This window comes from Rhinolophus sinicus, chromosome X, assembly GCF_036562045.2.
Source record: "Rhinolophus sinicus isolate RSC01 chromosome X, ASM3656204v1, whole genome shotgun sequence".
Taxonomy (NCBI): domain Eukaryota; kingdom Metazoa; phylum Chordata; class Mammalia; order Chiroptera; family Rhinolophidae; genus Rhinolophus; species Rhinolophus sinicus.
Genome location: NC_133768.1, coordinates 69,620,969 through 69,638,244, shown reverse-complemented (window position 1 = coordinate 69,638,244; position 17,276 = coordinate 69,620,969). Strand labels below are relative to the sequence as shown.

General features: G+C 41.0%; 1 protein-coding gene across 3 annotated transcripts; it reads left to right on the top strand.

Moving 5' to 3' along the window:
• The first annotated feature begins 3,585 nt into the window (after positions 1-3,585).
• On the top strand, positions 3,586-5,842 carry TCEAL8 (transcription elongation factor A like 8). 3 transcript variants are annotated; one of them, XM_019719567.2, is made up of 3 exons: positions 3,586-3,722; positions 4,132-4,203; positions 4,805-5,842. In XM_019719567.2, exon 3 carries the CDS (start codon positions 4,847-4,849, stop codon positions 5,198-5,200), a length of 354 nt encoding a protein of 117 aa, XP_019575126.1. In that variant the 5' UTR covers positions 3,586-3,722; positions 4,132-4,203; positions 4,805-4,846; the 3' UTR covers positions 5,201-5,842. The 3 variants fall into 3 exon arrangements, with proteins under 3 accessions (XP_019575126.1, XP_019575127.1, XP_019575128.1); XM_019719568.2 differs by having other exon boundaries at positions 4,132-4,209; XM_019719569.2 differs by lacking the exon at positions 4,132-4,203 and having other exon boundaries at positions 3,601-3,722.
• Positions 5,843-17,276: the final 11,434 nt, after the last annotated feature.

Below are 17,276 nucleotides of genomic sequence, written 5' to 3'. Positions count from 1 at the left end.
CTCAGATGATGGCTCTTGAGTCCATGCTATGCAGCCAAACCTTTGGATCTGAGCATATTTTTGCCTTGGTGGAAGGAGTGTTTTCAAGCTATATAGAGCATGCTAGAGAAGTGAGGGAGAGGAATATCCATCTCAAGATCTTCTATGGGCTGAGCTTTGAAACAGCAATAAAGAAATGTGCAGGAGGAGTTGCCGAATATAGAGCTTCAGAACACAAGATGATGGAAGTTTAAGTGATTTCTAAAGGGAACACAGAAAACAATATGCTGGATATCATAGTCTTGTATAAGAGCTCCCGAATGGTAAAATGCTGCCTCCTTTCTCCTCCCCTCACACCACCTGGAGGACTTTGGACTTTGGAGCTATCCATAGCACCCTCTTGGTGCACAAGAACAAGACATTGATTGGGTCAGAGGCTCAGGGTGTCTATTCTCCAGAACTAATTTCTTCATTGTTAAAATTAATATGTGCACCTTTTTCATTCCTTTTTAGAATATCATTTTTACTTAAATAGCATGCTATTGTCTTTTTAAAATCTACTTATATTTAAAAGCTACTGTGATTAACTTAATTTCCAAGGTAGCTGAGCGTTATAGTGATGCATTAAAATTGTTCAGGGATGAGGATGAAGGTGAAGACTTGTGTCATCTGGCTGTCTCTCAGGTGTGCACCAGTGAGCTGACTGATCTCTCTCATGAGTATTTAGGAAAACAGGGTCAGTATTCTCTGTCAATGGCGTCACAAAAATGGTGTTAGTCTTGCTATGACTACATGTAAGCAGAATAAGCAGAGGAGAAGACAATGAAACTTCTGTTCCAATTTTTGTGCAGTCAGGAAGAAGATTCCTCTGTAAGCCAATTGGTAAACTGCTCCTTCTGAATTGCTGAGATTTCTGGGCAATGCACCCTTTACAATTACAAGAGAAACTCAAGCATAATGAAAGCTGGAGATTGACTTCCACTTCCCATCCCCAATCCATGTCTGACCATCTGACTGGTTAGATAATCCTCCCCTCTCCATTCACTCCCCGCCATTCCAAACACAAACACACAGGGAAGGGGAAAGGTATACAAGGCAACCTTTGCTAAGGGCAACATGAGGGATGCAAACTCTATGTGAAGCATTGACAGAGGAGGGAGAGCTAACTTTCCTCTGAGTGGCTTCAGAGGCTGGGTGATAAAGGCTGGACCAGGATCTAAGAAGAAGAGGAGGGTAATCAGGAGGAAGAAAATATCATGCAAGGACAAAGAAAGACAAGAAGGCATACTTGGGGCCACAGTGAATGAGAGTACCTTTTGGATGGGGCAGAGAAATGGATGAGAAGGCTGGGAATGTGTGTCCCAAGGCTCAATTCTGATCAACACTGAATGTCAGAATGAGGAAAGTAGGATTTACTTCCCAGATGGTGGGGTTGCCATCCAGGGCCTTCAGGCAGGAGAATGACAAGTTGAAAATAAAGAAGAGTAAAGTTTAATCTGATGGTAACATGCAAGGTAAATCGGAAAAGGAGAAGGAGGCTCTGAAAGCAGATGGGTCAGAGAAGAGGTTACTGATGTGAAGCAATAAGGACCTAGACCTGTACACAAATGTTTACAACAGTTCTTTCATAATTACTAAAAACTGGGAATGACCCAAATGTCCTTCTGCAGGTAACTTGCCAGATAAGCTGGAACATCCATACGACAGAATACTACTTAGCGAAAAGAAAAGAAGGAACTATTGATACATAAAACAGCTAAAATGAATCTTCAGGGCATTATGCTGAGTTTAAGAAGCCTGTCTCTAAATGTGACATATGGCACATTTCATTTATATAACATTCTGAAAAAGGCAAAACTATAGGAATAGATCAGTGGCTGCCAGAGTTCAGGACAGGGGTAAGATATGACTACAAAGGGGTAGCATGAGGGAGTTTTGGGGGTAATTGAACTGTGTATACTGATTGTGGTGGTGGTTACACAAATCCATATACTTGTTAAACTTCATGGAACTGAACACCCAGAAAAGGGTCAATTTTGCTGTATGATAATACTTTTGAAATACCAGAGTCATCTCCCTTTAAATGTAACATCTGAAAGAATGGAAACATTTTGTGGTAATTAATGATCACATCTTTATAATTCACTAGCTAAATTTACATTAAAAACTCACCCTCAAATAATACAAAATGTATCCCTCAACTGTGGAATAACTTTTTCATGCTTAAATATAAATTATAAAACATGAAACCAGCAAAAACATTTATTTTTTCCAACCCTTCTTTCCCCGTGGTGGGCTGCCACATCCCACTGTGACCATCCTACACAAGAGACCTCTCTCTGTCTCCTTCCCCTGACTCTGCAGCTAGCTTCACTGGCCAGATTGCCATTCCCAGCACCAACACACCTCCAAGTACCAGTGCATTCTGGGTTGTGGGGATATCAGTTTCCTCTTTTAACTAATATATATTTTTTACAGCAATGATGTTCCCTCTGCTTTCTGATCATAACAATTATGCAGGTTGATAGTTCTCTTTTTAATGGAACAAAGTGAATGATACCAGAATATTTCCAGAGTGTCAATGAATAAATGAAAATTCCACTTGCTAATAAGCCTCACACCAAATAGTGAGATACAAGGAACTCTCTGCTCTCTGAGTGTTTCATGAATGTATGATAGTTATTTTCCAACATATTTCCCTGAGTTCCAAAATAAAGTTCACTCCGCGGAAAGCAGGCTTTTCTATGTATTCATTTGATTAACAAGGTGCTCCATCTTATAGAGGACAAGAGAAGGAGGTCTGTCTGAAGCCTCCATCTGAAACCCGAGTGGAACCATCCATCACTCATCACTAAAAAGGTCAGACGTTTAGCACTTGATAACTTGAATTCAGCCAGAAGGAGAAAAAGTAGTGAATTACTTATATAAAATTGCTAACAAGAGACACTTGGGCCTTTGTGCACAGATTAATTTGGGAGACAGTTTTTAAAGGTGCTGTTTCAATAAGAGTTAAACAATTTTTTTTTCCTAACACATAAATATGTTGTGAAAATTGTTATTTCATCTGTAGCCATTAGAAAACTTTTCCACCATCTTAAAATTGATATAAACTAATTTGTCTTCCACAGTGTGTCAAATATTGCTTATGTGGAATCTCTTTTTAAAGTACTTTTTAAAGTGTGCTGATTGTTTAAAAAAAAACAACACACCAGAAATCTTTTCAAGAGAACTACATGTAAAATAATCCTACACCCTCATTGCTAGATTCTTTTCTAGTTGTCCCCCCATCTACCACCTTCGCCCATTTTAATGCTAAATAGGACTCTAGTGGAAATGGTTGATTGTAATGTCTTGGGGAAGGAGGGAAGGTGGGCGAATTGGAAGCAGAAGAGTGAAAGAGATGATTCCCCAAAGAAGGAGAAATGGTCGATTAACCCCAAAAGCCTGATCCTCCCTGGTAATCCGAGGAAGGCGAATAGAAACTGCAGGGAGAAGACACCAGTTTTATTGTCTCTGATTGGCAAATACGAAAAAAGATTGACAGTATTAAGCGGAGGGAATGCAGGGGGCGGGCTGCAGTGCGAAGGGGGGGGGTGTAGCTGAAGCCTCGAGCTCATTGATGACGCGAAACCCTCACGTGACCAGGAGTCGACGTGTGCAGAAGTCCTTACAGTCCGGGGCCTGTTTCCCTGAAGCTGCACCCTATTGCTGGAGAAGGAGAAAAGTGCTCCGGATCCTTTCAGGTCAGTATAAAGGTGGGCGCTGTCTTGGGAACCCGGGGCTATAGGAATCAGAGAGCAGAAACCAAGCAAGGCCGGCACTGTTTCCCCAACACTACTGTTCTACCAAACTCCCATTTTTGTGCAGGAAATTGTGGGCTGTCTGGTGGGGGAAAGTGGGGGTGGAGAGGGAGAAGGGTAGCCAACTGAGGGTCGCGAGAGAGACATAGAAGCAATTTGGAAATAACCTGCGTCTCCAGTTCCCTGCCTGCCGGGAACCGGTCGGCAACGGGGAAGGAGGGCGGGGTTGCCGTAAAAGGAGGGAGAGGATGAGGACGTGGGGAAACTTTAGACTAACAAGGCCTAGAATCGTGAAAAGGGACCCGTGATTTGGGTACTGGCTTGCTCACCGAGCCCTCCTGTTGGTCTGCAGGACTCTTGGTCTTTTGGGCGTGACACAAACTGAGTGAGGGAAGAGGGAGAAAGATCCCCTGGATCTCTGCAGGTCAGTGTAAGTGTGCAACTGCCTCAGGTCCCTTGGGGTGGGAGTGTGGATGACACCAAAGCACATCTCCGGGTCGCCGCAGCTTCTCCCCATCCGGATAAAGCGCCAGAGGCCTTTTCAGAGCCTGCAGCGGAAATGAGGAGGGGGAGGGTAAGGGGGAGGCTGGAGAGGCGTGGAAGGGGGAGGGGAGGCCTGAGACTGGACCAGCGGGTCTCAGGTGAGAGGCAGAAGGTTGGGATGGCTAGGGAAAGCTCAAAAGGGCGGGAGTGTTAGAGACCAGCGGCAGCGAGCGAGGGGTTAATCGCTTCCGCGCAGCAGGCATTTCTGGGCTAGGAGAGGCCTGTAGCAGCGCCTGCTGGGAAATGGTGGGCTGGAGCGGGAAGAGAGAAGATGGAGCTGGAGCAAGAGAGGGAGGGAAGGGAGGTGGAGGAAGGGGTGGAGTCAGGGGAGTTTTGAGCCTGGGGATCTAGCCTTCTCTAGTTGGAAAACTTCGACAGGTTAGGGACCTGAATGAGAAAAGGCCAGTCCCTGTGGGAATCCATACTCTGGCTGCTGGTCTGTTTGCTTGGCCGTCTAGTCGTTTTGTTTCCTTATTTTCTAGGATTAATTTATTTAAAAATAAAATAATAGAAAAATACTCAACATGCAAAAGTCTTGTGAAGAAAATGAAGGAAAACCACAGAACATGCCAAAAGCCGAGGAAGACCGCCCTTCAGAAGATGTACCGCAGGAGGCAGAAGGAAATCCTCAGCCTTCCGAAGAAGGTGTAAGCCAGGAAGCAGAAGGAAATCTAAGAAGCGGGCTGACTGAACCTGGCCAGGGATTTAAAGAGGACACTCCCGTTAGGAATTTGGACCCTGAAGAAATGCTAAGAGGAGTAGATGAATTGGAAAGGCTTAGGGAAGAAATAAGAAGAGTAAGAAACAAGTTTGTGATGATGCATTGGAAGCAAAGACATTCACGCAGCCGTCCTTATCCTGTGTGCTTTAGGCCTTGAGGGTTTTTTTATTATTGTTTTTTTTTTTTGGTCTGATAGTAAAATCTGGCCCCTGGCCCCTGCTTTCTTTCTGTTAGTATTTTCTGATGTATCTTTTACCTTTGTTTTAATCATCTGGTGGGATTTTGTTTTAGGTAGTTTCCTTGTTACCAGCATCTCACTGGATTTTGTATTTTGAACCATTCTCCAGGTCTATTTTTCAATTGGAAAGTTTCACACATATGCATGAAAATATGTTCATTCCTTATTGTAAAGTAAAGCATAACAAGTTACAAAGCAGCATATTTAGTATCAGCTCACATATGTAGGATAAAATCCCAAATTGTGTGTGTGCGTGTGCGTGTGTATACATGCGTACATACATACATACGTACATACGTATATCAACAACTGCTTATTCCTGTGTGGTGTGAGGTTTTTTTATTTTATTTTTGTTTTTTGCTTATGTGTATTTTTTAATGAACGTGTCACAGACAATTAATTTTTTTTAATAAGTAAGACTCAATCAAATAATTTGCAACTAGCTTATAAGGGCAATGGGGGCACGTAAACTCTTGATGAAATAACTATTAAAATGTAAACCTCAAATCACCTCTGGATCTCTTAGCCAGAGGAATAAAACTGGCAATGATTACAAATGTACTTGCTTAAGACTTGATCTTTTTATGGGGAAAACATTTGCCTCACTGGGCTGCTGTGGGGAAGAAAGGTGACTGACCTGTGCTTGGTGGGCTCTTGTCCCCACCTATGCATACAGAATCCCAACCCACTACGGAACATCAGTTATTTGAGGGAGGGCCCTGACATGACTCAACCTGTGCTCAGGAACAAGTTCAACAGGCAGGGAGGTGGGGGCTTCCATGCCAGTCCTCTGCTGGTGAGCTCCACCTCAGTCTCCTCCCTTGGGTCCTGTCACGCCTCTAGGCACTGCTGCCTCTTCCCCCGGGTCCTTTGCTCTCTGCTAGCCCCACATCTTCTGGGGCACTGGAGTCCTCAAGTGCCAAAACCCCATGGAGTTACCTAGAGTCCCCAGTGGGTTGAACCCCCACTCTGTTTTCTGAAGCTTCTCTCTGCTTTATAGTGACACTTAACACAGGTAGGGACTGTTCCAGGATTGCTTGGGCTGTGATGTCTTGCAGAGTTCTTAGCAAAACAGTCTCTTCTGTTTTTAATCCCAGGACCCCTCCTCTCTCCATAGGAGTCAGATACGATGAGTCCGTTTTGGAAGCTGGACTGGGATAGAAGTTTGAGTGAAAGGTATCATGCTGTAGTGAGAGCTGCTGCCCTAAATCTAAGGACTAAGGTTATGTCTTGCTTCTCTTGTGACATGGTTTCTCCCTGAAGGCTCCTGGCAGGCCTGCCTTACAGGTTCTGAAAATTGCACAAAGGAATACAGGAAACAGGTCTAAGGGAATAGTCTTCGCCCCATCCCATCCCCAGTTGAAAAATAAAGGATTGCAAAGGCCCTAAGAACTTTATAAATGCACTTGAAGTTGAATGGCTACTACCATGTTTCCCTGAAAATAAGACCTAGCCGGACAATCAGCTCTAATGCGTTTTTGGAGCAAAAATTAATAAAAGACTGGTCTTATAGTAAAATAGTAAAATGAGGCGAGGGAGGGTAAGGGGGAGACTGGAGAGGCGTGGAGGGGGGAGGGGAGGCTAGAGACTGGACCAGCCGGGTCTTATATTAATTTTTGCTCCAAAAGATGCATTAGAGCTGATTATCTGGCTAGGTCTTATTTTCGGGGAAACACGGTATGTAAATATTAGGAATTATATTTCCCCTACAGATCAAACAAAGACTCTTTTCCTCCTGATATCCCCACATACTTGTGTTTAACTGACACATCATGCTTTAATATTTAATTGATTTCTTGATTGAGGAGCCATTAGGTTTGTCCAAATTCTGCCATTAACTCAGTAATTGTCCAAAAGTCTTATTTCTCTAGTATTGTGACAAGCAATTCCAAGAAGAAACAGTTCATGAAGTAGATTGCACTCCAAATGTTTTATCCAAGTCTTACATAATCACTTGCATTAGAATCACCTAGGACACATATTTAAAATACTGATTTCTGGACCCCCATCTAAGATTCACTGATTAAAGGTAGGCTATGGAAGTAACAGTTCAGAAGTTCCTCCAGGTGATTATGATACATGCTGAAACATGAGGACAACAGGTATATACAGTATGCTTTCCATTATTACAAGTATGTAACATAAAATAATCAGAAAAAATGTTGGTGAATGTTTATTGAAATTCAGGAGGTAGAGGTCTGTAACAGCATTTATTTTTTTAAGTATGAACTTTTAAAGGAAAAGATTGACAGATTTATACTTAAAATTTAAAGATTCCCTTTAACAAAGAAAAACAAGGTAAAAAACTAAGGGAGGGAATGTAATATAAGATGCTTTTTTTGACTTTACACCATGTTTGGCCATGCATTTACTTCTCCGTCAGTAAAATATATCCAAGTTCTCTTGTCTGTGATCAGCTCACAAAACAGTGAGCCAACCCTGTGCCCTTTGGCTTTCTTGTTTTTATTGTTCTACTATGCAGTGGCATTTTGGGGGATCTTTATCTCTAGACCAGTCTTCAAGGTTATAGCAGCCTGGTGGGTGCTGGTGGGGCTGGATTCCAGTTGGAGTGAGATGAGGGTCCAGGAACTCACAGACAGCTTTTTTTTTTAATAGGTACTAGTAATGTTGTTTATTTTATTCTTAAAATTTTTTTATTAGTTTCAGGTGTACAAAACAATGCAATAGTTAGACATTTCACCCCTTACAAAGTGATAACCCCCTCTCCCAATCTATTGCCCCTCTAACATCATATATATCTATTACAATTCTATTAATTCTATTCCCTTTGCTGTACTCCATATCCCGTGACTATATATATATATATATATATATATATATATATATATATATATATATATATATATAATTATACTTGACATACAATATTATTCAGCTTCAGCTTCAGGTGTACTATGCAGTGATCAGGCTTCTATACCGTGCATGAAGTGGACTCCCTAATAAGACAGGTGCCCATCTGACACTACAAAATCTTTACAACATTATTGATTATATTCCCCAAACTGTCTTTCATATCCCCGTGGCAATATTCTGGTTACCAATTTATGCTGTCTAATTCCTCCCCCTTCTCCCTCATCCCTACCCCCCTCCCTTCTAGTAACCATCAGTTTTTCCTCTATGTCTCTGAGACTATTTCTGTTTACTTCGCTCATTTATTCAGTTATTTAGATTCCACATATGAGACTCATAGGCAGTTTTACAGACAGGACGAGTCCATCCCCCTGGCACTCTGAGGGGTGGCGCTCAGGTGGGATGTGGAAGGACTCACCCCAACCACACTCCTCTCCACGGTGGTCTGACTTGTGTTTCTCTGCTCCAGCCTGCATTGGGCACCAGACCCTCCTATGGCCGTGCTGTTCTGGACATACTTACTTGGAGGACAATGACTTGTCCCATTGTAGGTCAGAACACTTTGCATTTCCCTCCTGTCCCTTTTTTCTTTTGGGGAACTTTTTGTAAGGGACTAGATAAAGCCTCAAAGATTCCTAACTGTAAACGTGGGTTATGATAGTCTTTGGCCAAGCATTTGTCTGAACTGGGTCCGACCAGATAACTTGGAGTTAAAGCAGAAGGGGCTGGCCCTTCTCTCAGAGTCCAGTGAAGTAGCTCCCAAAACAATTGTGGTGAAAATGGGGATAGATTTCAAACAAGACCTCTTTTACCCTTCTCCTATCTTGTTCATACACCCAGAAGGGCCTCAGATGTGCCGCAGCCTGTTTTGCTGGTTCTATGGTGACTGTAGCTGTGTGTGAGCCCGGTGCAGTGCTTGTGATGTCTGCATCCCCCCAGGCCCAGAGGCACAGGGACCCCAGGTAAAGGGAGCTTGTGAAGGCACGTGGTCCTACAGCTCAGGAGAAAAGGGGTGTTACCTTCTGTGTGAATGCCTGTATGCATTACAGGCCCAGCCCACAACCTGGGGGCCTGGGCAGTCAAGCTGTGAATTTGTGTAAAGGTTCTTTTGAAGGCATTGGTGGTGGAGGAAGCAATGCCATTGTGACCCTTGCTCTTCAGGTCTGTTATGTGAGGAATCATTACCACTTTTTCTGACAAGCTAAAGGACTGGTTGGGCAATAAGGTGAAGACAAAATTCAAATTCTTGGGTTTAGGAAGGGAAAGTGGTTCAGTGTATGGTCTTAGAGCCAGATAAAACTGGGTTGCAATCTGGGCTATTCCCTTTACAGTATGTGACCTTGCATAAATCAGTTATCTTCTTTCTTGGAGGACACCTACTTTCTTGGAGACTAGGCCATTCATAGTGTCCCTGAACATAAAAGTCTTAAAGAGAAAATTTCCTCTCCTCCACCATTATTGCTGTTATCATCATCATCATCATCATCATCATCATCATCATCATGGCATGGTATTGAGTGAATACTTAGTGGATTACTGTTGGGCACAAGCCACATATGGTGAAGGTTTATAACGATCAGTGGCCAAGCTCTGGAAATTCATCATCTTAAAGGGTGGATCCAGTAGAATGGTAAAATATTGACTAGAATTGGATTCTCTGCTTATATGAAGTGTGAGGCTGGATTGGTTCACTCATGTGTAAAATGAGTATAACCCTATACAACCCACAAGACTATTGTGGGAAATAAATGAAGAGAATTATATGAAATTCCTGGCCTTCAGAGAATGTTAGATCTTTAATCATCATAATCATCAGTGTTGTTGTCGTCATCATCATCATCATCCTGGGGTGATGTTGAGATAATATTCAAATAAAACTCAGAAAATCCGTGCTTCCTTGACTCCACACCACCCTTCTAAAGCAAAAGTTTATGTTCGTTCCTTTCATCCAAACTTATCCCTTGTGTGAAAGAAGCAAATAGTAATACACAAATCAGAATAACTGTCATTCACTTGGAATTATAAAAGAGATAATTGAATCCTATCTACATTTATATCATTTATGCACTCTGGTGCAGTTTCTGTAATGTAGGATGAGAAAGAAAATTCCCTCCACATTTCCATTTTACTTAGTTACCTGCCAGAAAATTTGAAATCACGAGGAAAACCTTACTGTCATGAATTACAAAATATGATATAGAAATACATAATTGACATGGAAAGCTGTTCCTGACATTCTGTTTTGTGAAAAAGTCAGATGCAACACACACACACACACTCATTAAGGATCAGTATCAAAATATTTGAGTGAATATTTCTAGATGGTGTTTTCATGGAAAATTTTCTAAATTCATCTTTATTCTTCTATTTCCAGTTTTAACTTTTTCAATGAGCATGTGGAGTTTTTACGATTAAAAAAAAAGTAAAAGTGAAAATAGTATAAATCTGTTTCTCCTTTCTCTTCCGTGAGATGGGGCTGTTGGCTCTTCCAGTTCCTTGTTTGCTTTCTGTCCCATCTTACTTCTGAGAAGAACCTGGTGTAAGTGTCAGATTTCTGCGGGTCCAGGCTGAGAAGTTTCCCCTCTCTATGCTACCTCCTCGCCACTCTCTTGTCAGCTCAATTTATGCTATTTCTGTCTTTGGTCACAAGGGGGCATTTCATAACTATGTTATAAATATCCTCACACGAAGCGATATTAATTTTTCAAAAATAAAATTGCAATAAACATAACAAATAACATTATGAAACTGATTCCCAATTCTGCTTCAAAAATACACAGGTATAGAAAAATACTGGAAAGATATACCCTCAGTTGCATTTGCTACAGACTCACAAATATACTACTGCATTTCTTTCCTTTTTTAATTAAAGTTTATTGGGGTGACAATTGTTACTAAAATTACATAGATTTCAGGTGTACAATTCTGTATTACATCATCTATAAATCCCATTGTGTGTTCACCACGCAGAGTCAGTTCTCCTTCCATCACCATATATCTGATCCCCCTTACCCTCATCTCCTACCCGCCACCCCCCACCCTTACCCTCTGGTAACCACTAAACTATTGTCTGTGTCTATGAGTTTCTGTTTCTCATTTGTTTGTCTTGTTCTTTTGTTGTTCTTGGTTTATATACCACATATCAGTGAAATCACATGGTTCTCTGCTTTTTCTGTCTGACTTATTTCGCTCAGCGTTACACTCTCAAGATCCATCCATGTTGTCACAAATGTTCCTATATCATCTTTTCTTACCGCTGAATAGTATTCCGTTGTGTATATATACCACAACTTCTTTATCCATTCATCTACCAAAGGACATTTTGGTTGTTTCCATGTCTTGGCCACTGTAAACAAAGCTGCAGTGAACATTGGCGCACACGTGTCTTTATGTATAAATGTTTTCAGATTTTTTGGGTAGATACCCAGGAGAGGGATTGCTGGGTCATATGGCAATTCTATTCGTAATTTTTTGAGGAACCTCCACACTGCCTTCCATAACGGCTGCACCAGTCTGCATTCCCACCCACAGTGTATGAGGGTTCCTTTTTCTCCACAGCCTCTCCAACACTTGTTACTATTTGTCTTGTTGATGATAGCCATTCTGACTGGGGTGAGGTGATATCTCATTGTGGTTTTGATTTGCATTTCTCTAATGATTAGTGATGTTGAGCATTTTTTCATATGTCTATTTGCCATTTGTATGTCCTCTTTGGAGAAATGTCTCTTCAGGTCCTCTGTCCATTTTTCAATTGGGTTGTTTGTTTTTTGTTGTTGAGTTGCATGAGTTCCTTGTATATTTTGGATATTTGCCCCTTATTGGAGGCACTGCTTGCAAAACTCTTCTCCCATTCAGTTGGTTGCCTCTTTGTTTTGTCGATGGTTTCTTTTGCTGCTGTGCAGAAGCTTTTAAGTTTGATATAGTCCCACTCATTTATTTTAGCTTTTACTTCCCTTGCCTTTGGGGTCAAATTCTTAAAATGTTCTTTGAATCCAAGATCAGTACATTTCATTTATTTACTCATTCAACAGATATTTACTGGATGCCTACTATGTGTCAGGCTGTGCTAGCCCAAATCAATTTATCCATCCCAGAGTTTTCACCTGAGACTCTATATTCAACTGCCTACTGATATTGATCACTTGGACTAAGATAAATGTTATCCAAACATATAGGCATAATGCTGCATGGACAATACTCATTACTTTGAACTAGTTGATCCCTAATCCTGGTGGCTCACCACAGACATAGGTACTCACACATATGTACATTCACACATTTACATTTATGTTTCTATATCTGTATATCTATATCTATCTATTTATGTCTATATCTGTATATCTATTGAAAGCCAAATAGGTGCCCTCTTCAGACTGCTGTCGGCTCTCTGCATGGACATGCTTCTCACCCTGCTCAGACTCTGAAATCTTACTCTAATTTGCCACACAATGTCTCCAAGTGGGCGCTCTCTTCAACCAAATAGAACCCCAATACCCCTCACCTGGTTGTCTCCTACCTGGGAAGCCCTCCTCACAATTCTTAGGCACTGACTCTCTATGATGAGCCACTGTCCGAGGATGGAAGCCTTTCTCACCCTGCTCAGGCCGACACAGCTTTTTTTCTCTCATATGCTCTTCCCCCATCTAATGGTGTCAGGACTGAATTGTTTGGGAAGGGATGATGGAAAGGAACACAAATAGCTTTTTAATTCTGTGTTATGACTTAACTGTGAATATATCACCAAGCTAAAAATATAAAACATGTTGTGGTTAAGTTAAATTCAAAGGTGAATAGAATTTATGTGTTGTTGCTCAGAAAACAGCACTTGATCACAAACAGATCACCACCTTCATACCCAGTTGAGGACATCATCTGTCAATAACTCCATTAAGATGATGTTGCTTCTGACTACATGTAAACAGAATAAGCAGAGGAAGAATCAATAAAATTTCTGCTCCCAACGTTGTGTGGGCAAAAAGAAGATATATTTGTGAGCCAATCAGCAAATAGCTCCTCCTGAGCCTCTGAGGTTTCTGGAGATGCAAAATTTAAACATTAGCAGAAATCACTGAAGCAGAATGAGAGTGGGCACCTGCCTGCTACCCTGGCACCTCACTTCTTGAGAAGATAGTCCCTCCCCACCCGGCATACGCACGCTGAAAAGGGTTAAGAGACAGGCCATCCTTTGTTAAGGACTATAAGAGGGTTGGAGACCCCATGTGCTGTGCATCAGTAACAGAGATGGGAGAGAGCACTTCTAGTCGGCATGGTCTCAAGTGCTGTGTGATCAGAGCTGGGCCACATGGAATGAGCAGTACAAGGATCTAGGAGGAAGAGGAGGTCAAAAGAGGAAAGGGGAAAAATGGAACTTTAACTCAGTGCCCTGACTTTCTGCCCTTACTGGGTCTCCTTCCCTTCCCTTGTATGGGTAAGGGTTTTACTGTCCTGTTTGAAGACCTGTAACTATCTGCCTGAAGGCATCTTGCAATGGAGACCAATTGTCCTCATTTTCTCCTCTTTGCCCCACAGACACACTCATTTTCTCTAAATCTATAACTAGGATAAAATCACAGCATACCAGGGCAGGATGACAGGGGTAAGGTGGGGTGGAGGGATGGAGGGTGGGTAGGAGAACACTGCAATTAGAAAAATCAAATAGCTCACACACCAGATGAAGGGCAAGCTTTTAAACATGTATATTGTTATATTAGGAAATAAAACATTACCTATTTCAGTCTCATTTTGGGTTGAGGTCGTCCCAATACAATAGGTGCCAATGACTTCCAAATTCCAAAGTGTAAAACAGGTGATGAAAACAGGCCTTGCAAAGGACTTAGATGAGTACTGACTTGGTTCCCCTTAGATAACCACCTTCCAGCCTTAAATAACTACTTCCAGCCCACAAAAGACATTTGAGAGGCCAAGAAGATTGTTGGAGATTAGAAGATTTCTAATGAGAATTGTTGGCATTTCATGAATGTTTCCACCAAAGAGAAGGAGGAGGCATTCTCCCTTGTCACCTTAAGCCTAAGGCAAGAAGCTTCTATGGGACTAATCAGAGCCCCTGGAATTTGGTAATGATGCTGGAGGAGCAAACCCCCCGGGGAGTGGAGACTCAAGCTCTAGGCCCTGAAAGTTCTTGGCTTCATGTAGTATAGAATTCAAACGTGAGCCGACACAGTTTAAAATGAAAGTAAATTTATTTAGCAGAAAGTAAGAAAAGGCCACTCCACAGAGTGGCAGTCTCTAATTGTTAGCGGAAGAGAGACTCCTCCATCTACTGGGCTTGGGTTTATATGTGTTTTCTTGCATCTATGGAAAATTTCTTGGTATGAGAAAAGAAGGAAAGAAGAACAATGATAAGTTTATCTTTAACTTCTGTAAGATATAAGAAGAATATGGGGCAAGTTTATCTTTAAGTTTTGTAAGGTACAACCTGTGGCATGTTTGTAATAGGTTTAACCACGGGAATGACTATAATGGACTCTCTTTGCTCAATAGCCTTCAGATGGTTTGTTCTGTGTGATTCATTAACATCTGCCTGAATTCTGTGTCTTGCAGCACGTAGGCAGCAGGCTTGGAATCCAACCTCCTAGTTCCTTCTTTTGTAAAAAAGAAAAGAAAAGAAAAGAAAAATTATTACGCCCCTTCCCTATATTAGTAACACAGTAGATATCTAACTAATTTCTGAGAAATCTAAAAGACTGACTGGCCAGCTGCTTTGACATCAGCATGAAGCAATTTTGAGAAGAAACTGGACTTCTTGAATTTGGGAGTTAAATTGAGCAAAGGATGTGTGAGTGGTTCCTGTAGATATAACATGGGCCATGCAGGAGATAGGACTAGTTTGGGGATGCCATAGATCTAGGTCGTGATGGTCTTCAGGAGGAGCAAGGAAACCTCATCAGAAGCAACCTGGAGATACATTATTGGAAGCTTAAAGGCTAAAGAAGGAGTCAAAAGTGACTAGACCAGGGATATATATTTGGCCATGTCAAGAGAACAGCAGGTGAGAACTCTTGAACAATGGGTGACTCCCTGCAGAATCCACAAAGGAACCATAAAACGGAAGGAATCAACTTTAAATACCCTTTGTTTTTAAATGCCTAAAAATAAAAAGCGAAATTGAGAGGTAACAAGTGTTTACTTGAGATCCAAAAGCATAGCTATTCAGGAAGTAATAATAAGGTTACAGTAATCAAGACAGTTTGATATTGGTGAAAAGATAGACATAAAGATCAACGGAATAGAGAGTACAGAAACAGACCTACATATATATGAGCACTTGATTTTTGACAAAGGTACAAAAGCTATACAATGGAGAAAGAAAAAATTCTTTTCAACAAATGGTACTGTATTAATTAGATATCAATATGCAATAAAATTAACACCAGCGTTTACTTTACACCATCCATAAAAATTAACCTGAAATGGTTCATAGACCAAAATAAAAAGCCTAAAAGTATAAAACTATTCAAAGAAAATATAGGAGAAAATCTTCATAACCTTGGATTAGTCAGCACATTTTTCTTATTAGTTTCCCTTGTACAAAACAATGTAACAGACATTTACAGCCCTCATAAAGTGATAACCCCTCCCCCAATCTACTACCCCTCTGACATGGTATATAGCTGTTACAATTCCATTGACTCTATTCCCTATGCTGTACTCCACATCCTGTGACTATATGTATATTAAATTATAGTTGACATTCAGTATTATTCAGCTTCAGCTTCAGGTGAACACTGCAGTGATCAGGCATTTACACTATCCATGAAGTGGTCTCCCTAATAAGACAAGTGCCCATCTGAAACCCTACAAAATCTTTACAACATTATTGATTATATTCCCAAACTGTCTTTTCTATCACCCAAGATTGTGGTTACCAATTTGTGCTTTCTAATACTCTCACCTTCCCTCTCCTATATAGCACCCCTGTTTTTTCTCTATATCTCTGAGACTGTTTCGGATTAGTTTACTCATTTATTCTGTTCTTTAGATCCCACATATAAGTGAGATTATATGGTATTTGTCTTTCTCCCTCTGATTTATTTCACTTAGCCTAATTTCTCTAGGTCAATCCATATCGTTGCAAATGTTAAGATTTAATTCTTCTTTATAGCCGAGTAGTACCCCATTGTATAAATGTATCAGTGGTTTTCTTTAAATTAAAGTTTACCGAGGTGACAATTGTTAGTAAAGTTACATAGATTTCAGGTATACAATTCTGTAACACATCATCTATATATCACATTGTGTGTTCACCACCAAGAGTCAGTTCTCCTGCCATCCCCATATATTTGATCTCTTTTAGGCTCATCTAACACACCTCTCCACCCTTACCCTCTGATAACCACTAAACTATTCTCTGTATCTATGAGGTTTTTTTTTTTTTTATTGTGGTGACAATTATTAGTAAAATTACATAGATTTCAGGTGTACAATTCTGTATTACATCATCTATAAATCCCATTGTGTGTTCACCACCCAGAGTCAGTTCTCCTTCCATCACCATATATTTGATCCCCCTTACCCTCATCTCCCACCCCCAACCCCCCCTAATCTCTGGCAACCACTGTACTACTGTCGGTGTCTATGAGTTTTTGTTTCTCATTTGTTTGTCTTGTTCTTTTGTTGTTTTTGGTTTATATACCACATATCAGTGAAATCACATAGTTCTCTGCTTTTTCTGTCTGACTTATTTCTCTTAGCATTATACTCTCAAGATCCATCCATGTTGTCACAAATGTTCCTATATCATCTTTTCTTACTGCTGAATAGTATTCCATTGTGTATATATACCACAACTTCTTTATCCATTCATCTATCGAAGGACATTTTGGTTGTTTCCATGTCTTGGCCACCGTAAACAAAGCTGCAATGAACATTGGAGCACACGTGTCTTTATGTATAAATGTTTTCAGATTTTTTGGGTAGATACCCAGGAGAGGGATTGCTGGGTCATATGGTAATTCTATTTGTAATTTTTGAGGAACCTCCACACTGCCTTCCATAATGGCTGCACCAGTCTGCATTCCCACCAACAGTGTATGAGGGTTCCTTTTTCTCCACAGCCTCTCCAACACTTGTTACTATTTGTCTTGTTGATGATAGCCATTCTGAC